This window comes from Lentinula edodes, assembly GCF_021015755.1.
Source record: "Lentinula edodes strain Le(Bin) 0899 ss11 chromosome Unknown C8R40scaffold_4, whole genome shotgun sequence".
Classification (NCBI taxonomy): domain Eukaryota; kingdom Fungi; phylum Basidiomycota; class Agaricomycetes; order Agaricales; family Omphalotaceae; genus Lentinula; species Lentinula edodes.
Genome location: NW_025764310.1, coordinates 777,400 through 799,714, shown reverse-complemented (window position 1 = coordinate 799,714; position 22,315 = coordinate 777,400). Strand labels below are relative to the sequence as shown.

The 22,315-nt window shown below is 46.0% G+C and overlaps 13 protein-coding genes and 1 non-coding gene across 14 annotated transcripts; 6 read left to right on the top strand and 8 right to left on the bottom strand.

Annotated features, from left to right (window-relative positions):
* Window positions 1-160: 160 nt before the first annotated feature.
* On the top strand, window positions 161-1,495 carry C8R40DRAFT_1166647 (BAR domain-containing family protein; the record flags this gene model as incomplete). Its single annotated transcript, XM_046230884.1, has 8 exons — window positions 161-314; window positions 369-429; window positions 479-488; window positions 541-986; window positions 1,045-1,165; window positions 1,220-1,261; window positions 1,319-1,407; window positions 1,477-1,495. 8 exons carry the CDS (start codon window positions 161-163, stop codon window positions 1,493-1,495), a joined length of 942 nt encoding a protein of 313 aa, XP_046090503.1.
* Window positions 1,496-1,841: 346 nt separating this feature from the next.
* On the bottom strand, window positions 1,842-3,331 carry C8R40DRAFT_1066488 (uncharacterized protein; the record flags this gene model as incomplete). Its single annotated transcript, XM_046225788.1, has 3 exons — window positions 1,842-2,672; window positions 2,736-3,055; window positions 3,112-3,331. 3 exons carry the CDS (start codon window positions 3,329-3,331, stop codon window positions 1,842-1,844), a joined length of 1,371 nt encoding a protein of 456 aa, XP_046090502.1.
* Window positions 3,332-3,617: 286 nt separating this feature from the next.
* Window positions 3,618-3,941, top strand: C8R40DRAFT_1036611 (uncharacterized protein; the record flags this gene model as incomplete). The annotated part of the gene is made up of 3 exons (XM_046223593.1): window positions 3,618-3,727; window positions 3,780-3,814; window positions 3,874-3,941. Coding segments are annotated over 3 exons (213 nt in total), but the record flags the coding sequence as incomplete, so codon positions are not given.
* Window positions 3,942-4,538: 597 nt separating this feature from the next.
* C8R40DRAFT_t44 lies at window positions 4,539-4,619 on the bottom strand. Its single transcript has one exon. It is a non-coding gene; the product is annotated as a tRNA-Gly (tRNA).
* A 657-nt stretch (window positions 4,620-5,276) lies between these two features.
* Window positions 5,277-6,720, bottom strand: C8R40DRAFT_598469 (uncharacterized protein). The gene has a single exon (XM_046235580.1). It carries the CDS (start codon window positions 6,621-6,623, stop codon window positions 5,427-5,429), a length of 1,197 nt encoding a protein of 398 aa, XP_046090500.1. The 5' UTR covers window positions 6,624-6,720; the 3' UTR covers window positions 5,277-5,426.
* A 1,419-nt stretch (window positions 6,721-8,139) lies between these two features.
* C8R40DRAFT_598094 (uncharacterized protein) lies at window positions 8,140-9,280 on the top strand. Its single transcript, XM_046235576.1, has one exon. It carries the CDS (start codon window positions 8,544-8,546, stop codon window positions 9,183-9,185), a length of 642 nt encoding a protein of 213 aa, XP_046090499.1. The 5' UTR covers window positions 8,140-8,543; the 3' UTR covers window positions 9,186-9,280.
* A 1-nt stretch (window position 9,281) lies between these two features.
* Window positions 9,282-10,393, top strand: C8R40DRAFT_598116 (uncharacterized protein). The gene is made up of 2 exons (XM_046235577.1): window positions 9,282-10,174; window positions 10,230-10,393. The coding sequence occupies exons 1-2, from the start codon at window positions 9,377-9,379 to the stop codon at window positions 10,344-10,346; spliced, it is 915 nt and encodes a 304-aa protein (XP_046090498.1). The 5' UTR covers window positions 9,282-9,376; the 3' UTR covers window positions 10,347-10,393.
* A 46-nt stretch (window positions 10,394-10,439) lies between these two features.
* C8R40DRAFT_1066485 (uncharacterized protein) lies at window positions 10,440-11,263 on the bottom strand (the record flags this gene model as incomplete). Its single annotated transcript, XM_046225787.1, has 2 exons — window positions 10,440-11,100; window positions 11,157-11,263. The coding sequence occupies 2 exons, from the start codon at window positions 11,261-11,263 to the stop codon at window positions 10,440-10,442; spliced, it is 768 nt and encodes a 255-aa protein (XP_046090497.1).
* A 583-nt stretch (window positions 11,264-11,846) lies between these two features.
* Window positions 11,847-12,459, bottom strand: C8R40DRAFT_1166641 (uncharacterized protein; the record flags this gene model as incomplete). The annotated part of the gene is made up of 2 exons (XM_046230883.1): window positions 11,847-12,110; window positions 12,166-12,459. The coding sequence occupies 2 exons, from the start codon at window positions 12,457-12,459 to the stop codon at window positions 11,847-11,849; spliced, it is 558 nt and encodes a 185-aa protein (XP_046090496.1).
* Window positions 12,460-12,865: 406 nt separating this feature from the next.
* On the top strand, window positions 12,866-14,457 carry C8R40DRAFT_598451 (NAD(P)-binding protein). Its single transcript, XM_046235578.1, has 6 exons — window positions 12,866-13,146; window positions 13,200-13,416; window positions 13,469-13,919; window positions 13,978-14,067; window positions 14,130-14,247; window positions 14,312-14,457. Exons 1-5 carry the CDS (start codon window positions 13,044-13,046, stop codon window positions 14,238-14,240), a joined length of 972 nt encoding a protein of 323 aa, XP_046090495.1. The 5' UTR covers window positions 12,866-13,043; the 3' UTR covers window positions 14,241-14,247; window positions 14,312-14,457.
* On the top strand, window positions 14,458-15,964 carry C8R40DRAFT_598452 (NAD(P)-binding protein). Its single transcript, XM_046235579.1, has 5 exons — window positions 14,458-14,719; window positions 14,774-14,975; window positions 15,034-15,481; window positions 15,540-15,629; window positions 15,688-15,964. The coding sequence occupies exons 1-5, from the start codon at window positions 14,611-14,613 to the stop codon at window positions 15,796-15,798; spliced, it is 960 nt and encodes a 319-aa protein (XP_046090494.1). The 5' UTR covers window positions 14,458-14,610; the 3' UTR covers window positions 15,799-15,964.
* Window positions 15,867-18,702, bottom strand: C8R40DRAFT_597990 (cytochrome P450). The gene is made up of 16 exons (XM_046235575.1): window positions 18,595-18,702; window positions 18,174-18,499; window positions 18,014-18,122; window positions 17,888-17,952; window positions 17,820-17,829; window positions 17,628-17,768; window positions 17,377-17,552; window positions 17,230-17,318; window positions 17,056-17,176; window positions 16,990-17,003; window positions 16,742-16,931; window positions 16,607-16,688; window positions 16,528-16,546; window positions 16,349-16,461; window positions 16,148-16,291; window positions 15,867-16,091 (listed from the first exon to the last, which is right to left on the bottom strand). The coding sequence occupies exons 2-16, from the start codon at window positions 18,355-18,357 to the stop codon at window positions 16,004-16,006; spliced, it is 1,545 nt and encodes a 514-aa protein (XP_046090493.1). The 5' UTR covers window positions 18,358-18,499; window positions 18,595-18,702; the 3' UTR covers window positions 15,867-16,003.
* Window positions 18,703-19,210: 508 nt separating this feature from the next.
* On the bottom strand, window positions 19,211-21,239 carry C8R40DRAFT_1035790 (autophagy-related protein 22-like protein; the record flags this gene model as incomplete). The annotated part of the gene is made up of 8 exons (XM_046223530.1): window positions 19,211-19,393; window positions 19,451-19,478; window positions 19,542-19,620; window positions 19,675-19,971; window positions 20,017-20,766; window positions 20,818-20,891; window positions 20,942-21,136; window positions 21,184-21,239. The coding sequence occupies 8 exons, from the start codon at window positions 21,237-21,239 to the stop codon at window positions 19,211-19,213; spliced, it is 1,662 nt and encodes a 553-aa protein (XP_046090492.1).
* A 100-nt stretch (window positions 21,240-21,339) lies between these two features.
* C8R40DRAFT_1086435 (ubiquitin-related domain-containing protein) lies at window positions 21,340-22,120 on the bottom strand. The gene is made up of 6 exons (XM_046227346.1): window positions 21,973-22,120; window positions 21,857-21,915; window positions 21,779-21,800; window positions 21,658-21,716; window positions 21,562-21,606; window positions 21,340-21,498 (listed from the first exon to the last, which is right to left on the bottom strand). The coding sequence occupies exons 1-6, from the start codon at window positions 22,034-22,036 to the stop codon at window positions 21,454-21,456; spliced, it is 294 nt and encodes a 97-aa protein (XP_046090491.1). The 5' UTR covers window positions 22,037-22,120; the 3' UTR covers window positions 21,340-21,453.
* Between the last annotated feature and the right edge of the window lie 195 nt (window positions 22,121-22,315).

Below are 22,315 nucleotides of genomic sequence, written 5' to 3'. Positions count from 1 at the left end.
GGGCAGTGCCGGCAATTCTCCGGCGGTCTCGAACCGCTTGCAACGTTTCTTTGCTACCACTACAACAGCAGATTCCTCCTTCGTCCAATTTCGTTCGGATCGTTTACATTACTCTCTCTAAATCTCTACCTTACCCGGTCACTTTACTCAAAGAAGGAATATGGAAGGCTGGAAAACTCTACAAAGCGGTTTCGCTAATCTGAACCTCGGTCAAAGCGCGAATAAATTCACGAAGGGCTTTCAGTCAAGCGTTCAGGCTACTAAGGAAAGACTTGGCCAGGTTTCTCAGGATGAAATTACTGAGCTGCCTCAAGGTTCGTGTCGAGTTTGTCAATCAAATGATTTTATTAATTGACATGTCATCGCAGAGTATAAGGATCTTGAAGCTCGAGTAGATGCTCTCAGAAATGCACACCTTGCAATGTTGAAGTACGTACAGATAATCCTTGTGTGAACCTAGTCTGATAAATTGGTACAGAATCACAAAGGTATGACAGCAAACCAAAGCTGTAGTTCTTTATGTAATTCGTGTAATTCCAGGTATATGAAACCGAGGCCTACGATTACCCTGTACAAATCCAGGAATCTATTTCCGAGCTCTCCAATACCATCGGCACTGGTTTCCAGCACTTTGCTGCCACTAACCTGAAAGGCACTCCTCTTTCTCCCGGTGCCGCTCCTACTCGCCCTCCCCTTGAGACTCCGCACAAAACCCTTCCTCATGCTCTCACTCGCGCCTCTCACACGGCCTCACAACTGCTCATTTCAACTCCGGCTGGAGACTCCAGTAAACTCGGTAAAGCGCTTGCTATGTATGCTCAGGCAAATGAAACTATTTCCAACGCCCGTATTCATCATGATAACGCCGTCCAGGAGGGGTATCTTCACCCTTGGCAGACGACGTTGAGCACCAGCATCAATGTTGCTATGAAGGCCAGGCAGGCAGTCCGGACGAGTAGGTTGGAGTTGGATGCGGCTAAGCAAGGGTGCGTCTGAACTTGCCCATCAAGTCACTAAGAACGGCAACTTATCTTTTTTGAATAGCCTCAAGACCGCATCTCCCGCCCGTCAAGAGCAAGCTCGTCTGGAAGTCGAGAACGCCGAGGATGACCTTGTTCAGAAGACTGAGGTAGCGATAACCTTAATGAAGACCGTTTTGGAAAATGTAGGGTATTTTATTTGCCTTCGTTCTATGTTGGTCTCACCTTTTTTTTTTCAGCCTGAACCTCTCAAGAATTTGAACGAGCTCGTCAAAGCCCAGGTAAGACGTTTTGGTGAAATGACCGAGACGACATCTGTTAAATATTTTATTCGCCAGCTCGTTTTCTTCAGTACTGCTGCGGAAGCCTTGTCCGGTGTCCAGGGTGAGATCGAAGAGCTCAGCGTCGCTGCCGAGGGCGAATATAGGTGAGCCTTTCGCCACGTCATGTAGTAGTTGTACTGCGTTGCTAACTCCCTATCGATCTTTCGTACCAGAAAGTCCCGCGACCACTGAGGTGCCTTTGTGAAACGGATCGGTCAGAGATGAGTGGTGGTGATTAAGATGCTGTTGATAAACAAATGACGGACACTGTTGTGCTAAATGCTGAATGACCTTTCTGAATGAATACGGGGCTCGTTGGTAGTCTCTTGTGTGCAGTGTACGTACGTCTTTCGGTTTACCGTTTCATACATTCTCTTTCATTTGATACATTATGTACCAATTTCAAAGTATCAGTTCATTTTTTCTCCTTCTGTGCAACGACGATATGCTATTAAATCACTGTCATGGTCCCTCAGGGCACGCCACGGATTTGAGATACCAAAAAATCAGATTGTATGTAGTCCAGATTGTCAAATTCTCAAGCAATCAACACCCCTCTCGACCTCTCATCCACCAAAACCAACCTTGCTCCCCTGAGTAAGCAGTACTTGGGTTTCTTCCTTTTGGGTCTACCTTCGCCTTCCGGGTTCTCTGTCTCTTTTGAATGTACTGAGCTCGGTGATGAGGTCACTCCAGACTCCCTAGATTGTTCGAAGAACTCGGCTTTCTCGAACTGCTCCAGGTGGACGGATTGTTCCTCGTTAGCACCCAAGCGGAAGGTAAACAAATCCAGGGCACGTCTGAGATGCATCGAAATTTTCGCGTCGTGATACACTTTGAAGTAGTCGCAATCGCGCAGCGACGAGCTGGCCCCAGAAGGTGTACTTGATTGGAGAGACTGCGACAACGACTCGGCTACATGGAGCCCCTGCAATTGATGTGCATCGGGCGAGCCCAATGATGATAAATTTTCCTTCTCCCTCCTGAGTCGCAATGAAGCACTTTGAGCAGGTTGGAAAGATATTCCGAGCGACCCAAGTTTTTTTAAATCTCTGAGTGTATTCAAATATTTCCAAAACTCCTTCAAGGCGAAATGAGACCATTTTATTGTCGAGCCTGTGGTTGTCATTTCCAAAGAAGAGCCAGGCTCTTCCGGATCAAGAACGACAGCTGAGCTTGCGCCCGATTCACTCCAAGCAGAAGGCAAATAGCCTCGAGCAGGGATGATCCAGGCTCTGCGGCTGAAATCATCGTTTGTAGACGGAAGGGGGCCTGTATAAGGAGGTAAGAAGATTGTTTGTGTTCTGTCGTAGGCTTGTATAGCGTCAAATCTAGGAGGTATGAAGGAATTGGAGAGTTGTATATGCGGCTAGGGTTAAGTCGCATCAGCTCGCCATGGACTATACAATGCTAATCAAGTTAAGTAACACACCTGCGGTATAACACGGAGCAGAGAGTCACTATCGAGGCGAAGAATTTTCCTACTGGGCTTGTCTTGGTCGAAATCTTCCGAGTGCTCCGAATCCAATGGAAGACACCGTTTCTTTCCTTGAAATTGCGACCCGTTATCATAGGTAATGCAAAGCAAGCCACTGAGATCAGTAGATTCGAATTCTTCTAAGTCGTCCAAAGCGTAAATTTCCTCGTCCGTTGGTGGTTCAAGCCAGTCTCTAAGTGTCTTCGTGACTGCAGGAGCGGCCTGATATATAGTAGCTTGAGGCGGAGGTTGGGAAAGAGTGACAATTCGGGAAGCTGAATACGCGTCGAGTGAGTGAGTGTGAAGAAGAGAAAGTCGCGACGGTACACACAGATGATTAATGCGGGTGTATGGTACCCGGCCTTTATTTCTACATTATGCCAGATCTCCTCGGTTCTGACTTGTTTCACTAAATTCGCACCTTCTTGTAATAAAGCTTTGTTCACTGTTTGGGTAAAATTCGAAGGGGTGCCATATTGGATGTGGTGTACAATATACTGTGGCTGATGCTGAGCATCGTAAGAAAGTTGTGCATGCGTAATTTCTTCCATAGTTCAATGGAGGTCAATGACCAGTCACATTTCTGAAGTGGAATTGCGGGAGATGGGGTCAAAAGAATCGCGTATTGTCCTGGTCGTGTCGCGGTCCAAGTTGCTCAATTAAGCGCTCAAGCCGGCACGGTAATCCGAGCTGTCCGAATTTGGAAGATCAACGTGCACGTATGCTCCTCATTAACGTCCACGACAATCTCAAGGAGGCTTTGAATTGAGAAGATGGTAATTCCTTCAAGGCATATCTCTGATATCTGCCTCTATGCTCACTCTGTACTGTGTCTAGTCTGCTCTCTTCAATTTTCAATCTCTGCTTCTGGTCATTCTCCTGGTAATTTGTACATGCACGTATGTACGTGCCGTAGCACCGCGTTTGGTTGATAGAAATAAAGAAGGGTGCGTCGTTCCCGTGCTCGCTTTTATATGTTGCTAATTACCATGCGAATAGGTTTCTGGGTCTTTTCTTTATGGGTGCTAGAATAGGTGCGTACTTTACAAAACGCCATCAATATGCAGCCTTTAATACTAGGAATTGACTCCAGGAGAACGATTGTCACCATATGTGGCACTGGCTTGCATTTCGATGGCTGTAACAATACTCATGCAATGACAATATTTACATTCACATTCAATGTCATACCGAAATTCGATTTGTCGAATTCTTAGCGCCGCTACCAATCGCCTACATCTCATATGCTCAAAAAGAGGGTATAATCATGAGGCAGCCGCTCGCTCTCGCTATAAGAAATCGAAGTCCGCTTAATTTTATGGAGAGGATGTACTGAAAGGCAACAAATCCTGACAGCCAGGATTTTATACGAGCCATCGAAATCCAACGCCTCTATTATGGAGTCTATATTGATGGTCTAGTTCTGTCAAAGTCTAAGCATAGAATTGGAGCAAACACTGGTGATTTTGAGTGATTTGTTGTGGCCTGCGGGAACAGTATTGGCGTCTTCTGCTGATAACTCAGTCGTATAGCTTCCTGGGTCATGATCAGACGAAAAAGATACTAAACGAAGGTCACAAGAGAACAGTGGATCGAGTCACATCCTGACATACGCGCTGAGGGAAAGTATGATAAATGAGGTGGTCATAGAAAAGTCCGTCTGTCTGTCTGTCTGTCTGTCAAGTCTTCAACGAATCTCCAAGTTATTCTTTGAACGCAAACAATGAGATGGATGATGGTACGACCAAAAATGTAAAATGCATCAGAGGGGAGTCGAACCCCTTTCCCGGCCATATTTGAAATGGGAAGACCGGATCATAACCGTTAGACCACTGATGCTACAACATCGTCTGCAGATTCTTCAATTATTACCTCTTTTTAAAATACACACAAAGCTATATAGTACATACCAATGTCCGAGACACTTCAATTTATCTTAGTCTATCTACTTCGTAAGAATTTGAATACTGAACCTGACTAAAAACCAGCTCGTTCCCTCCCTTCTCCACAAGATTCAACCCATTTTCATACATATATTTGACGTACTCGTCGTAATTCTTCACAAAGATATCCTCAAAAAGCTTGTTTTCGAATGGATACGCGCCAAGCTCGATATGAAGTCGTTTAGATCTTGGTGAGTGCGAAGAATGATTCCGAGTGGCAAGAGGGATGGATTCAGACCCGATATAAGAGAGAGAATAATCGTGCTTGGAGGTAGACTTTGGGTCGGATGTAACACCGATTGCAGGGAGTGTCTCAACAAAAGGTATACCCAGCAAGAACTTGGAGAACTCTGCCCAATGGAATCGTGCAAATTGGTCCATAAATGGCACACTGTCAGCGTCATCGGAATCAAGAGGAAGTGCAGTTGATGAGGTGTTAGCCATATCGGCCATTGCCTCGAATTCAGATAGATCAATCTCGAATCTGATTCTGATTTCTTCTAATAAGGCGGGATTTGGTATTGAGGAGATAATGTTCTGGACAGCACTGGTCGCTAGAGGGAGAAGCTCCTGGATGTTGCTCATTGAGCATCCGAGGTATATACTTTGTATGTTTAGGACGCGTAGATTGGTGCAGTCCCGGAGGTCGAACACCGGAAGGTCTCGATTTCGTAGCTCTAGCGGGAAAAACAACATGGGCTCTTCACGTAGACCATAGAAAGGTATGAAACAAACCTATGACAATGGGGACCGGTATCAGGTGCTGTATTTCGTTGAAACTCGATCCATATCTGGACAACATCCCATTTACCCATTGAACCTCTTCCTCGTCGGGAAAGCGCATTCCTAGGATGAACCGATCTATGGTAATCATGCTCGAATTCATCATTGAGTCGAAGAGGTTATGCGCAGCCCATGTCGAGGCTGAATGTAGAGTTTGGAAGTGAATTTTGTTGCGTCTAGCCAAAGCATTGTATGTATCATCGATATTTGTCGTATCGTCTCCGGAGCAAACAATGGAGCCCATTACGACCGACTGCAGTGTAGAGGGCCACATGGTAATCATTTCGACTAGCTCCGAGGCTTTCTGGAACCATATGCCGGATATTATGAATGTTTCGATGTTTAAATCAAAGAGAAGGGTTTTGAATGCATTCGGAACGTCACACCACGTATCGTCTCGCCAATGCAGCGTTCGGACATTGCGGAGGTTTTTCCGGATGCGTGAAAGGTCATTGGGCAAAGTTTGGGGAAAGTGGAATCCGAAACTGACGATTAGGCGCTGGACTGCTAACCCCATGCTGCTGTAAGGGGAGTCAAGGATCCTCAGGAGTGCAGACAGGCTTCGTGAGTCCGATGACTCTCGGCCTTGACTCCAACCAGAAGGATCAGCGAAGACTGTGACCTCTATCGAGTCGAATAAGTGGAACCTGCTCCGTAGAAGCATCCCTTTGAAGCTCAAACTGGTCGCGAGAAGAGACTTTCTGTCATCTTGTAGTTGGTCGATTATCTGCTCGACTATTTCCGGTGCTAAAATGCGGTCCATGATTTGGAGGGAATAGGGAAGAATGTCCCAAAATCCGAAATGAGGATTTATATAGCTAAACGCAATGTCCCGTAGTAGCCGCTCCAGATTGCGATATGCGCTAAAATGAGGGATGGTGTTTTGAATTTGGCTAATGACCGTCGTAATAATTACTAATGGCAGCCAGATTGTGGAACCTTGTGTGGAATGATACGTGAGCATATACGTGCTGTTTATTGGCAGTATAATAATTCCGTCGGTTACTCCGGCACTGTGAATGAAATCAAGCACCTGCCCCGTATTCACAAGCTTCCGAGTTATGCACGAGCCATCATATACAGAAGTGCGAACAGAAGCAGAAGCAGCATTCTGCATGCTCTACCCAACTTTACCTTGATTATTTGAATACCCACCCGCCCCGTAACTTCTCCGTCCCACGTCTCGGTATGTATTGACTTGATTTTCGGAAATTGTTCTAAATGGAAAAGGAAAACTGAACGATTCTAAATCACTCCGCGAGGGTAATGTAGGTCCTGCCACCACTCACGGTGACTGTCCCGTATCATTCTTCATGATGTTGGCAAAGGACAATTCCAGGTCAAAGCATAAGCTCGACCACCAGATCCTAATGCGCTATGGTAGGCCGACATATGCGCTCGCCGGAGGAATCGACAGAATGTTTTCCACAGAGGATACTCTATAGCCTGACTGCCCATGTGGCGTAGAGCTACAGACTCGAGAACACATCTTGAGAGCATGCCCCAAATACGAAGAATACCGTTACATCCTCAAGAGGATATCTGATGACATCTGCCTAACAGATATACTTGGTACCAAGGAAGGCATCGAAGCACTCACTGAATTCATCAGCGAGAGCGGAGCTTTCACAAAGTCAGGCACTCACCGGCCAGCACCAACAGAACCAAATTATACACCACTAGGCATATGGGACGAGCTTGAAATCACGTACCACAACCTAGCGGGTGAAGGCATAACTCCCGAGGCCGACTGGCGGGAAGAAACCGTGGATTCTGATGATCCAGGGCCAGAGACAACATAACCCCCTACTCACAACTCCCCCACATACCCATGTATTTACATTTCACCTGCCAGCACACAAAACCCAGGACCACCGGTGCATCGAGCTCGCAACTCGAGAGCGTGGGTTTTGGCCCCAAGTTACAGGAGAAGTAACTTGGTGGCTGCCCAAGCCCAGCAAGAGCCATAAAGGCCACAGCGCGGTTACGCCTGCAACGGGGGCTTGGTTTTCCCTAGTGGTCTTTCTCCTAGCCATGGGCAGAGTGTGTGAGGCCCTTTATTTCCTTCACATCGTTTACACTTTTCTTTAAGGTATGCGTATGCATTACCGAACACGTTAAACAAACTTTTGATACAATACGTACTACCTAAATCACACGACCCCCAACTATACCATCCTCTACAGACCTTCCACACATCATCCAGAACCAGGGGGAGACACATGCTGAAATTCGAGAGATCCCAAAAACCGTTGGGGTTTGTTTGGCATTGCCTTCTAGTGCCGTACAGCCGCTTAGCCGAAACATGCCGGATCCTATTATGTGTGCTTGATTCGCTATGGCGAATTTGTGCAGAATGTCTGATACTCTCAAATGTTGAGATCATCATCAGAGTGCCACAGTTATTGCAGTAAATTGCAGGTTTTCCATTTCAAATATGTAAATGAACTTTGGACGAAATGTCTTGATCTCCGAGCTTTGTATCTGGAGATACAGAGCAATAAGAGTAAGGGGAGATGGAAGCCACGAAGCATCATTGCATATCTATGCTATACATGCATCAAGGCCGTATTGAAATCGGATGTAGTGAGAACCTGGTGAGGACACGATAGATCAGATAACTAGCATGCTACGGCATGTTTCGGCTGTGCGGCACTAGAAGGCAATGCCAAACAAACCCCAACGGTTTTTGGGATCTCTCGAATTTCAGCATGTGTCTCCCCCTGTCCAGAACCGGAGAATGGAGCTGGGCGATAAGCCAGGCTCACCACCACTAGCTGGTCGCCGCAGCTCCCCGCGCCTTAGTACTTAGCCTTACTTACTTGCGGTTAATGAAGAATTCAAAAAAAAAAAAAAAAAAAACTCTATAGCCTGATGCACACTTGTCTAGTCGATGTCACGGACTCACGGTTGAGTTGAAACTTGACGTTGAACCTCGTTGAACGTTGACGCAAAAGTCTGCTTTGTACCGTGGCAAAATTGTTATTGCGCAGCAGCAACGCACCTTATCTTTCAAGTCCTACATTTGAATGGAGGTATGGACGTCTTTCATCTCATCCGCAAATGCTCCTTTCAATTTATGCTTTTTGTCTCTTTAGTCTTAGCCCGTCCGGATCTGAATAATTCTACCGCACCATACCTTTTCAATGACCTTTACTCTCTCTTGATTCACTGGCCGAACACCTTTCATCCGAATGGGCATACAATTATTCCTGGTGTAATCGAGCCATATACCTTACTCTATCATGCTCGAAAGGATGCACAAATTCCTCCGCCATCTCCAGAATGGTTAGCCTTCGATCCTGAAATGAGCTACGCAGTCATGGCTACCAAGATACCGGGACCGACATACATGTACACCTACAGGACAACGAAACTTGTAAAGGTACTTTACTTCAATGGAATGTCAGCAGCCTGGGGAGAAGGATGGCTTGATACTCAGTACAGCGTACTCACTGGTAAAGGGAAGACGAATGGGTCGAGAAATAACGAAGTCAGCTTGTGGGATGATTATGGACGTGCAAAAGGACTCTGTCAGTGGGGCAAGCAAAGGGATATTGAAGGGATAGTTCGCATGAATGCTGGATTGTCTGTGCTACTTTTCATATCCCTGCCTCGACTTCCCCTGATCATTCCTTTAGCGAGATCATCTGGTGTGATTTTGAATCTTCTTCGCTGAAACTCGTCAGTAGCTTGAACATTACGCCTCCAGGAACGCCGGAAGCTCGACGTTCCTTCCCATTTCCCTCTAATGTCGATCTGAACAAGCTCCCCGTGGATGAGCTGCCTTTGCAACCCCCACGAGGTCCTGGCCGTGGGCCTGGTAGGGGACGGAGACCTGGCGGTGGTCATGGACCATGGGGTTTTGACATGGCACCCCTTGCTCGAACTGGAAATCTAGAATGGTTGCGTGCAGCTTCGCGATATCACTCGACCGTCCAACCTCATCTGTCGCTTTCCTACCACCAAATGGTCTCCTTTTACCATCCTCGTTATCGTAGCTTGGTCCCCAGCCGGTCCGGGAAACTCATGCAAGAGCATTTCTTATGGGAACACGTTTCAGACGACGACGTTGGTACTTTCCTGGATGAGTTAGACTCAGTCATTCGTGCTGATTTACCTGGGACTAGCTTTGACTGGCAAGCCGCAGCGATGGATATCGTGACATTTTGGGCGGATCGCATCGCACAAATTCAGAATTTACTGGAAGCTGTCAATAGTACCTCAAACTTGACCCACATCGTCACGACTGTGCAGCAATTGTCCTACTCGCCTCTTGATCCTTTCATCGCCTATGGTGAAGCACTTAATGCTTCGGGGCATGAAATTGTATTCAATGTCCGCTCCTCTCCTATGATTGTTCGCGGTACTATAACCCCGAATACCACCGCACTTGAACGATGCACATATTCCGCCACGGAATTTCTCACCGAACCGGAGCTTCAGATCCTCATGACGAATTCAGAACACATTTTGAAGACAAGTATGGAGACTATACTCGAGCGGATCTGCAATGACTTTGGAATACTTTTCGCCGAGAGCACAGATTTGACGGACTCAGTCAGTTATCCGACGTACATATCTGCGTGGAATAGCAGGATAAATTCATTAATGAAATGGTTGGAGTGGTCTTCGTGGCTAAGATGCGAAGAAGTTTGTGATCTGGATGTGCGTGTTCAATCCTCCTCACCGTCACCGCATAACTCTGACGAGGGCTTTTTAGAGCGTATGTTCAATGCCGGTATGGCCTATTGCATGGAGCGGTGGTCCATTTGGAAGGCCCGGCAGAGATTCAGACCTCAATCTTTTGCAACCGACTTGTAGGCGATTGACTATATGATTATCTGGCATATACATAGGATCACCCGGTACTGTATATGTATGCATTCAACTCTAGAGAACTCCTCCATTGATATTAATTGATATGGCTATATCATATTACTCTTCTTCTCTTCCTGCTCCGAACACCGGATATCAGCCTTCTTCCCTTGATTCCATCTACGCTCCTTTGAGCCCAATCGTCTTCTTCATCGCCATCGAATTCTGGCTGTCTCTTTCTCCGCTTCCCTGCAGATATTGACACAGATAGTTCTAGGTAGTCCCACAAGCTTGACCGCCATGACCATGATACCACATTCTTCTTCGTAAAAGGAACTGGAGCAACGACATCAACATATTCCAGTTCGGCGTTCAAGTCATCCTCAGTTCCTGAACTATCCTCACTCTCTTCATCCTCAAGTTCCCTTTTCAGCGAGTTCAAAAGACCGCCGCACCGCTCTAGGCGTTCGAGTTTCGCCACTGTGGCGCGATATAGGCTAGGTGAAGGTATAACGTATCCCGGTGGAGGAAGTAAAGGATAAAACTCGTTTTGTAGCTCGTGGATGACCTCGTCCATGGATTTTCCACTTCTTTTGGCTTCCCTCACACGATTCAGCAGCTCAGATGTGCTGGGAGGTATGTACGTTGACGAAGCGACGAAGGAAAAATTTGCCGGTGGTAGTGGTGGCGAAGTGGAACGAAAGACAGAATCAGATACGCCATCATCGTCAATGGAGAAATCACTGGCGAGTGTTTCACTCCTGGCCCTTGAAAGCCTATAAGGATTTTTAGTTCGTCTTTCATCCCGCGTGCATAGTACAAGGATACTTACCGGTCGTCAGTGTCATCTGTGTCTGCGTTGTCAGACCTCTTTAGTCCTACCGCCTGACAATAGGGCACAATACTGAAGGTGGCGGTAAACTCCGGTTGCAAAGACATGGCACAACGTCGGGGTTCTTATTGTTCACTTGAAATAAAAGCTTAGGTGGTAGAAGAAAGAGAAGCGGGTGCTGGATTTGTGGCGATAGTAGTAGAGATGTGATACTCGTTTTCGCCTGGAGGCCACAGCCTGTAAGCACTGCGTTATGTATATTGACATCATCGCTTTGATCAGCTCGCTTTGACTTCGAGTTTTGTGGCGTCAAAGTATCTTTGACTCAGTCATGACTCGTCATGACAGGCCAAAGTTGGCCAAAGCATTGATCACTGGTCAAAACATTAGAGGGACATACTTTAACACATGTACACTGTGTCAAGTAGAAAGAATGGATGGTTGTTGACACCGTCGATCCTTTAAATCGTGTTTAAAGGTCATGTGGTCAGTGCCTCTCCCATTGACTGTACATAAATGGGGTATTTTGACAATATTTTGATAGTAAAATCAGTTCTTTCTGCTAAAAGACCTTATGGGTAAACAAATTGACCGGGTGATACCAATGATAGGCGCGACCGGAGAATATACATATCCTGCTCAACGTACATACGTACGACAAGAACCATCACTGGATATTAGATTGACCATTCAAATACGGCCTCGGCGATTCGATCTTCCTCCTTGCCTTTGGCCACCTTTGCCCCGTCTACCTTGATAGGTTCCCGTTATCTCTCGCAGAAGGAACCCTAGCAGTCCTTCTGCATAAGCATCCTTGCGCGGGTAGATTTTTCCTTCACGGCGACTGTATTCAGCAAGAGCCTCCTGTGAAACATGCAACTCTGGTGGGTCGTCTTCTTCGCCGAGAGAATAGTCGACGAGGTCGCAGATATTGACATGGATTGTCCTAATAAGCTATGTTGCAAGGTTCATCGAGACGTTATCGAAGGTTTGCAAAAAAAAATCGTACATCTTTGCAACCTTTGACCGTATCTGGAATGTCCTGAACTTGCAATGCTTGGAACAAGTTATACCATCCATCCAAGGAATCTGCATCGCTTCCGTAGAACGCATTGAACTGTTGCGCAATGGCATCTCGCATTTTTGCAAGAGCATCCGCTCTCTCGTCACTATCTCGGTCCCAGCCGTACAAGTTGCTCAGCTCCCAGAACTGAGCCATGGTTTGACCAGAAGGATCATAGGTGAACTCTGGATATAAGCTGAAGAATAGTTGAATCGGATTAGAGGGATTGAGAGATGCCATCGAGTAAACCTCGAAAGTAGGGCGTGAAAGGCGATGGAATCCGTTCTTTTTCTGAGACAGTATATACACTTTCCGAATCATCGTCTTCCATTCCAACGTGTCAAGGCTTGTGTCGAGTTATGTAGAGAGAGTTGCAATCACGACTGCGAGAACTCCAAACTTACATCTGAATGAACATTTCCTTCATATCGCCAATACCCTATGTATGTACATACGTACTTCTCAAAGATTTGATTCCTCGTGGTCTCTCATGTCTACTATGAAATATGAGAACGATGAAAGGTTCTGAGACTCCGCAGTTCCGCAGTTCTTTTTGCCAGCAGACGGAATGCATAAGGAGAGAATATACCGGGTACTTGGAAGTTGGAAAGAGCATCAGCCGGGCGTGCCGACACTATTACGACACGGAGATCAACGCACTTGATCATAAGTAAGACTGCTCAGTACTCAGTGATACAATTCTTTCCTCGAACAGTGAATTCGTCGCACAAGATGACGCGCCTAGCTGGCAATAATGCAATGTTGAATGGTCAATCAAATAAAAAAGAGAAGCTTGGGCGCTCGAGAATATCCAACCTGCTGAGATGGCAAGTGTTGGGACCATTTTATCGCAATTATTTCCACCCAAACCCAGGTGGTCAGTCGATAATATCCCTGATCTAACTGGAAAAGTTGCGATAGTCACTGGTTAGTAACATCGATTTGTATCTCATGGCATAGGCTCACATTGTACACCATAGGCGGAAATGTTGGAATCGGAAAGGCGACTTGTAAACATCTGTTGCTCAAAGGTTGCACCGTTTGGTTAGCGGCTCGTTCCAAGGCCAAAGCGGAAGAGGCAATTGCGGAAGAGGCAATTGCGGAATTGAAACAGGAAACTGGACCAGAAGCGTTGTTTTTGGCGCTTGACCCGAATGACTTGAGAGCGATAAAAGAGTCTGCGGAAAATTTCAAGAAGTGTTATATCTAATCGTCTTTCTTAAAATGTATCTTACCCGGAATTTGACAGCCAATCCACTGCTCTTCACATCTTGATCTGTAACGCTGGAGTTATGGTCCCTCCTATCGAACAACTTACTTCTCAAGGTTACGACCTCCAGTTTGGCGTCAATGCCCTTGGACACTTCCTTCTTATCCAACACCTTCTTCCCTCTCTCAAGACCACCTCGAGCTCTGTGTCAGAAACTCGAATCGTCTGGGTCTCATCCTCCGTGCAATATAGTTTTCGTAGTCCACCTGTAAACTATGATATCCTTACCGATACGCCTTCCCGCAAGAGACTTGGTACGCAGCAACTGTACTGCCAAAGCAAGTTCATTACTGTGATGCTAGGATATCATCTGGCCAAAGTTCTCGCGACGGATCAGAGTTCGAATGTTATCTGCATAGTGCTAGATCCTAGTAACATCAAGACAGATTTGCAACGTTATCATAGCCCTAGCCTATTGAGATCAATCATGGTGAGGCCAAGTCTTTCATGCATTGAAAAAAAATGCTGACCTCTCCGCAACCTTAAAGAATTCGGTAATACTCTACCCCGTCTCAAAAGGTGTTCTGTCTCAGCTATATGCTGCAACAGACCCTGCAGCTGCGCAGTACAATGGCAAGGTGCGTCAACTTGCTGCCAGCTCGAACCTCGAACCTGAGAGCCTTCGACTGTGATTGAATAGTATTTGCGACCTTGGGCACGTCTTGGCGAGCCACATTCCATGACCAAAGATGAAGCTGAGCAGCAAAAGATGTGGGATTATTGCATGGGGTCTATTCAAGAATACGAATGAATACTGGGTACTGCTTGCTTTATTTCGACTACTCATCTTCTGACGTGTCTACTCTTGAACACTCACATAAGTAATAATACTCAACCGCTTCGTTATCACAAGGTAGCAAAGAGTGTTATCCGAATGATAACGGTGAACTGATTCGAGCTCACAAACGCGCGCGATTCTCAGACCTACATATTGAACCTCTTGAGAAGATTGTCAAATAACCCTGGAGGCGAATGAATTCCACGACGAGTGACACGAAGCTCTCATTATATCAGCGGACTATGGCGGACCCAAATCGGGGCCATTACATAGAAATTGACAGTAATGACAATGGTATAAATGTGTGGAGGTTCTAGCCCGTCGATAGTAATTGTTCATCCCAATGGTCGCAGCAAGTTTTTGGACGCTCTTCAGGCAGTTTTTCCCTCCCGCATCCAAGTGGTCGTTCAACGACATGCCTGACTTGACAGGTAAAGTGGCAATAGTCACTGGTCAGTATTTCTTTCATCTCTTGTTCGTCGTGACTGATTAAGCCCCTATCATAGGTGGGAACGTTGGAATCGGGAAGGAGACATGCAAACAACTACTAATCAAGGGTTGTACCGTTTGGCTTGCTGCCCGTTCTCAGTCCAAAGCTGAACAAGCAATTGCGGAGCTGAAGGAAGAAACTGGGAAAGAGGCTTTGTTTCTTGAGCTTGATTTGAGTGACTTGAAAGCTGTGAAAGAGTCGGCCGAGAAATTCAAGCGGTAGGAAGTATTTTGGGTTCAAAGATAGATCCCCTCTTATCGTGCTTTTCTGCTTCAGCCTGTCCCCCACGCTTCATATGCTCATCTGCAACGCTGGTGTCATGGCCCCTCCCATTGAACAGCTTACGGCTCAAGGTCATGATCTTACATTCGGTGTTAATGTCCTTGGTCATTTCCTCTTCATACAAAAGTTACTTCCTCTGCTCAAGACTACGTCCAATTCCCTCACGGACACCCGAATCGTCTGGGTTGCTTCCTCCGGGCAATATTATTTCAACGACCTCCCCGTCAATTATGACAACCTTAAGGACACGCCCTCCCGCACAAAGCTCGGAGTGCAAAAGTCATACACTCAAAGTAAATTTATTACCGTGATGTTGGGAATCTATATGGGCAAAATTCTCGCCGAAGACCAGGACTCCAATGTGATTTGTATACATCTGGATCCCGGAAATATTCAGTCAGACTTGTATCGACGTCTTCCTTCTCTTCTAGTGACAATTATGGTGCGTGCGGCAGATTGGTGTCCTCTGTACGGTTTGATCACTCTTTCTTGAAATATAGGAATGGCTAGTCCTCAAACCGACTTCCATGGGTGCTGTTACCCAGCTCTTTGCAGCGACGGCTCCAGAAGCTTCGCAATATAATGGAAAGGCATGTCCATAAATCATAATCCTATGTGCTTGGTAAATTTGCTCATCAACGGACACAGTATCTTCGGCCATGGGCGCGTCTTGGAGAGCCCCATCCTTTGACCAAAGATGAGACTGAGCAAAAGAAGATGTGGGATTACTGCATGGCTGTTGTTAAGGAGTACGAATAAGCTCAATCACACAATCGCTATATACCCTCTGTTTAAGAATTCCATTGCGTTAAAAGTATATAGGACTTCGATAACTACCGTAAGATGACATTCATGGGTTGTAAGTACAACAAGTGGGAGCCGTGCAATGTGATTACAACAATCTTGTACAATTCATGAACATCGTTTCTTGCAAGTTCCCGCTTGTCAAGAATTCACATCCCAGTCATGAGTGCTCCGAAGCCATTGAACGAATCATTTCCTCAGCTTGTGCACTTCTAGGCTTGAGAGCACATTCAAAAGGAGCCGGGACACTATGATTGCAGATCTTTGAACAACGAGGTTCGCACAAATGAGTGGACGATCTCACCAGGCCATTGACGGAATATACTCAAAAGTTGGTTCGATAACATTACCATCTTCATCAACAGGTTTTGAGATGTCGAAGACAGCAAGCATAGAGGCAACCGCTATCCAAATAGACGAAAACGCCATGAAACGTCCTGGACATATACTATGATGTGTATTTTATGAGGTCGGAAAGCTCTATTATAACTGGGCACAAACTCACCGGCGTCCAAATCCAAACAGCGCAGTATCAGGATCCTTCACGGCCGGATTGATTTTCCCATCTTCGCCAATAAATCGTTCTGGTTTGAAGGTGTGCGGTTCAGGGTACGTATTCTAAGGTAAGATGCCACATTAGTTGTCTCAATCCAATGAAGTATTACATGTTGAGCGAGACCTGACCTCGTCGTGAAGAATTGCCCTGAAAAAGCACAATTAGCGATGAAGCGTAGTCAGGTAATATGCTTACTGATGGACTCACCATATATTAGGGACCATTATTGAGCCTGCGGGTATCCTGTAACCTCTGTACAGGTCCTCGGACGTAGATGCATGGGGTATGCCTAGTAGATGACGTTACTGATGAGTGAGAACTGGGGTCTCAACCAAAGCATACCCAAGGGAGTAACATTTTTCCATCTCATTGTCTCCTTCACAATCGCAGTGACATAGGGGAGACGTTCTTGATCAGAAAACCGAGGAAACTCTCCAGATTGGACCACAGAGTCAATTTCTTCTTGAGCGCGCTTTAGAGCCTCGGGGTTGGCAAGCATTGCAAGGATGAACGTTGACAGAACTGAAACTGTCTGGAGATAGAGTAAAGATATAAGCGTGAACGTTAAATGACCTAAAGCGGCGACGAACTGAGTCAGTTGCGCCTAGAGCATTCGTTAGTAATGCCTTCATCTATACGAACTGCATTGCATTTACCTGTGTACATGGTCGCTGCTGTAGATTGCACTCTCTGCTCCTGCTCGGCGACATCCTCCTCGCCCTCGGCCAGCTTCTCCAGACTGTAAGATGTGAAAGATGGTCGAGCAGTCCCTTGCAGCTAAAAGAATTTAGTTGCTCGGAACTTTGATGCACTGAGCTAAAACAACTTACTATCTGTTTCTTAGCCGCAGCGTAAGGAAGTTCACGCATAATAGTGGAATACCGAGCCCACTCCCGTGCTTTGCGTTTAAAGCCAGCTCCTAGTGTATTTTCATGTAAACGTGACCATTTTATAACGTATAGCCATTATGCACTAACCAGGAAACCATTCAGGTATATATTTGAGAGCAGGAATAGACTCAACAAGAAAAACGCCCGGGGCGATACCTAAGCCGAGAGACACCAGAGCACGTTCAGCAGCGTCGACGTAGGGGTCATTGTCTTCTTGGACATCAATTCCGTAGGCAATTCCAAGGATAGTTGAGGCTGCCAAGCTATAGCAAAAAGTAGAAATGGTCATCGTCTCGATCTTAAGTACTCCGGGGTGTAAAAAAATTCATGACGCTCACTGTCGGATGTGATGTACATAATTTTTGGGGTCCTCTAGTAGGCGATTGAGAAACTGATGAGTGACGCGTACCTCGAGAGGTTGAAAGCGTTCCGCGGCTTGGGGATGGAATTCCTGTTGAAATAATTTCCGTTGCGCGCGCCTGACGAATGAAACGTTAAAACACATTGGTTGCCTTATTCAGAGTATTTACCATTCGTCACCTAAATTCAATCGTAGAAACTTCGAAAAAACACAGGATAACATCGAGAAAAGACTTACCATAGGCCATCAAACCAAAGGAAAAGTTCCATCCCATCAACTCGTTCACCATGACCAGGCGGGGTCTGTAGAGCGTGCGAGGATTGAGACACAATTAGATGCGCGTCAAGTTGACCCATGTCATACCTATCTGAGTGAATAGCTGAATGCTGATCAAGCAGCTCTTCCGCGACTTCAGCCGAGTTCATGACAACTATAGACGTTCCTGCCACCTCGAGGTGAATGATGTCCGACCCTTCGCCGCAGTATTCAGTCCATCGAAAGAGACAGTGTGAAAGCAACTCACCGAGCTCTTTGCACCACCTGTCATATGTCTCCCATTCGAAAGTCGTCGGCATGTCGAGCAGATTTCCTATGAGGGGCAATTTTTTGGGACCAGGAGGGAGGGGGGCGTAGTGACTGCTAGGTCGTTTCGTATAGAAATACAAAACAACCAGCAATATTAAAGCGAGCACAAGAGCTGATTCCATCGAACAGGTCGCAAAGTGGGAGAGTCAAAAGACTGAGTGAAAAAGCCACCGTGGGTCGAAAGAAGAGTGGCCTATTTATCCCTAGGTAGCCCACTTAACACGGAGGTTGGTTTCCCTGGCCATGGATGAGGAGCCTGGATCCCTGAATAAAGTAAAGTAGGAGCAGTAAGATCAAGACAAGATTTCGCAATCAACACGCGCCAGATTATCCAGCAGTAAAAACGGAACGAAGGTCACTTAAAAGGTCATTACTCCCCCAAATAATGGATTCAAGCATGGGCCCAGAACAGCGACCCTTGAGCAAACTAGTGAGATGTATTCTGACGCAGTGCCTGCAGGTAGATGCGCATGGAGAAGTACAAATTTGTTTGAGGATTTGTTTCTGATTTGTTTCGAATGTGTTGAACAAAACGTGGAATTTTAGGCTGCAGATTGTAGACATAAAGAAATCAGCCAAGATCTATCTCCGTGGACCATAAATTGACGAGATTGTCAGAAAAAAACATGCGATGGCGGACCTCGAGGCTTCAAAGCATACAAGTGACATATCGTGAGGCAAAGCTGGACCCACAGCACGACCACATAATATGGTATTGATATGGGACTATGAGGGGGATATTCGAAGCTGCTCTAATCCTTGCGCACGTTAGTAAAATCTCCAAGAATCATGAGTCCAGATCCATGAACTGCTAGTGGAACTCGGATGAGCTGAGGCTGACATGAGACCGGTCATCTAGACGCGTATTGAAAGGTATATTCCGATCCGTGCCCGGGCCACGTGGATTATTGTTATGAGGCACTGTACGTGGAGTGTGTACGTGAATATCGCACTGTCGCCTAGGGAACTTTACCGTTACGAACTAATCGAAGAGTACTTGTAACTTTGCGCATCTCTCCTCCCCCGCTCTACATTAACGCTCTTCAAAACTGGTATCGCCGCCCATAACATGACGACGAGAAAAAAGAAAGAGTAACGGATGTTTCCCGTAAGATCTGAGATTAAACCAACGATGAAAGGACCAAAGAACGAGCTCGACTACGAAATGGGAATTATAGTTAGTACACAGATAAGAATATAGATATCGTTCAATACCTTGTCAGTGATTGAGTATAGGCCGTACCTATGGTTTTAGGCAGAGCAAATTCTCAGTGGAGAACACGGGGCAATCGAAGATAATGCATACCATCTCGCCTCTTCTCCTGGAGGTAAAAATTCCGCGTAAAAAGCCCTGGCGTAGCCATTGAATGCTCCAAGCACGAAGCCTAGGCGAAGTCAATTCGTAAAAACGAATTGCTTATATCAGTCAAGCGACGTACCGAAATATACGGCTAAGCCAAACATTTCTCCTTGGGTTGTAAGCCCTCCGAACCGGCCTTGAAAAACACTGATAAACCCGAGACATCCATAGGCAGGTACCAGAGAGGCCAATACCAAGAGGATTAGGAGCACCCGCTGATTTGACCATTGGTACCGACGTTGCAGTCGTGGCCAGAATAACGATCCTAAGATACCCGATGAAGGAACGATGATTCCGATCAAGATGAGAGACGATGGTTGCATATTGAGGACAGTCTTTGCGAAAAGGATAGCAGTACCAGTAATTGTCGTGAACGCTGAAAAAGATAAGTTGAAGGACGTAGATGAAGTGTCGTATTTACCATCTGAGAGTAGGAACCAAGAAGCGAGAAACTTGTAGGTGTTCCGCAACTTCTTAATTTCGCTCCACCGAAGCATCCCCCCCAATCGTTTCCAAGCGGCCAGTATCTCTTTCCATAAACTCCATTTTCCGGCCGTTACGTTTGCCGTGTCTACCCAGATTGCGTCATCATCATCGACAGAGGAACTGTTTCCTCCACTAGGAAGCCACAACAGAGCTGGTATGGAAAACACAGCCCACCAAATCCCACTGAGACTGATCGCGAGACGAAGAGAGAATGTTGAGCCTTTCATCAATGTGACTGGAATGAGGGCAACAAATAACAAGAAGATACCAGCACCGTAGCCTAAAGCTATTCCAAAGGAAGATATGCGTGAGGTTGTCCTGGATAGCTCGTTTTCATAGTGGGATTTGAGTTCCTGCACCTCATCTGTCGTAGTATTACGAACCAGTGGTTGAGCAACCGCTTCATTGTTGTCATCGGGTTCCGCTTCGTTTTCAAGTACAAGAGCAGACTCCTCAGCATTTCTCAGATTTGCGTAGACTTTAAGGACTTCCGGAGATTCTCTTGCAAGAGAAGGCAGGTAGGCATTCATTGCGACCACAGAAGTCCCGAAACCGACATTGGCTATTACGGCCAGTAGAGCAGAGAGAAACCATAGAGGGGAACTAGAAGATAGTGGGAGAAAAAAAGTGGCGGCAAGAGCACCTGCCCAAGCGCAAGTTAAAAGTAGGATCTTTCGATGCGGTGCTGTATGATACATCAGTATGATTGCTCAATGCGCAAAAGAGACAAACGCACGATGGTCTGCAATTCCTCCGACGGAAATGACGGTTAGAGCTTGTAAAAGCACTGACGCCGAAAAGACGTATAAGCTGGAAATGTATCAAAATCAGACACTGTCAAAGATGCACATACTACACACCTGAAGCTAGCACTGTCGATCCATAACCAGCCAACTCTAACGACACAACGCCCAGAAGGCGAATCATCATCCAGCTTTGAGATCTCCGAGGAGCATCTTTCGGTCTTGTCAGGATATAAGAATCCATTATCTCTTGCAAATTGCTCCAAACAAATGGGCAAGAATAGAGTCAAGGATACAATCACGAACACTTCACTATGAGTGGATCAGCGAACGCAAGCAATTACGGCCATGTAAACTACCTGGCGAATGCATAACTTAACCAACCGTAGTATTTCTGTTTAAAATGGGAGACCATTTGAGTCCACATGCATGTTGAACTTGAGAGTGAAAGGTGTTCTTAAGTTCGAAAGTCGTGCGTTGCAGGCGGCACCACGTGCGTGGCGCGAACACTGAAATGAATACGAACATCGCCTTAGATTGAAAATAGTTATGATATGGGTACTATAGCATGGTTAAACAAACATTTTGATATAATGATACAGTGAAGGAAGAAAACAAAGGAATGGATATCATCTGGTCTCGGAATGAGGCGTTATACATCTGCATCCCCCGAGCTAAATTTTGGAAGAGGAACTCAATCTTCCAGGTATTTTCAAGTCAGCGATTTGAGCACATACCTGTTCTAGAAAAGCATCTATGAGATCGCCATCTTCCATACCGAGCTGTTGGCCTAAACTGAACATCGGAGAACATGAAAATGGATTGATACGCACACCAGCCGGACTGTCATCTTCTTGTATTCGGTTTCCATCATAAGTAAACTTCAACGTTCCTAATATTGGTGAGCTTCTGAGTATGGAGTGGAGCTTTAGAGCGAGATAGGAAAGCTTTCACCTTCTTCCTTATTGAACTTGATCTAAGGATTGAAGCGTCAGGGGCGGACAGTAGAGAATAATAATTATATTGTCGCACCGCCGCCGCTTTGAATATTTTCTTGAATTGCATGTCTGCTTTGACCTTCACGGTCACCTCTGTGCGACAACTATCAATTAACAACAACTTGGAATTTGAATAGGGTTTGAACACACGATTTCCCTCATACTGAATTTGGAGATTGAGCTTAGGCTTGACGTCTGCTGGTTCCTGTGACATTATGGTAGTAGGCTGTTCTTAGTGTGAAAGGCAGGCGACCAAGAACGCGGTTGACGCGATTTGATGATGATGGTGAAAAGAAAGGTTCTATTCTGTGACACTCACGTTTAGGAATTCACGTGATGCAAGCATTTGTGACTGGTTAAAATTGTCAATTGTCTGACATATTATTCACTGCGGGGATGAGCCGATTTCCTCGAGGCGAAAATGTGGGTTTTATCTCGAGGTTATGTACAAAAATATGGCAGCAGATATTTTGAAGGAATTGAGCTGAGGTTA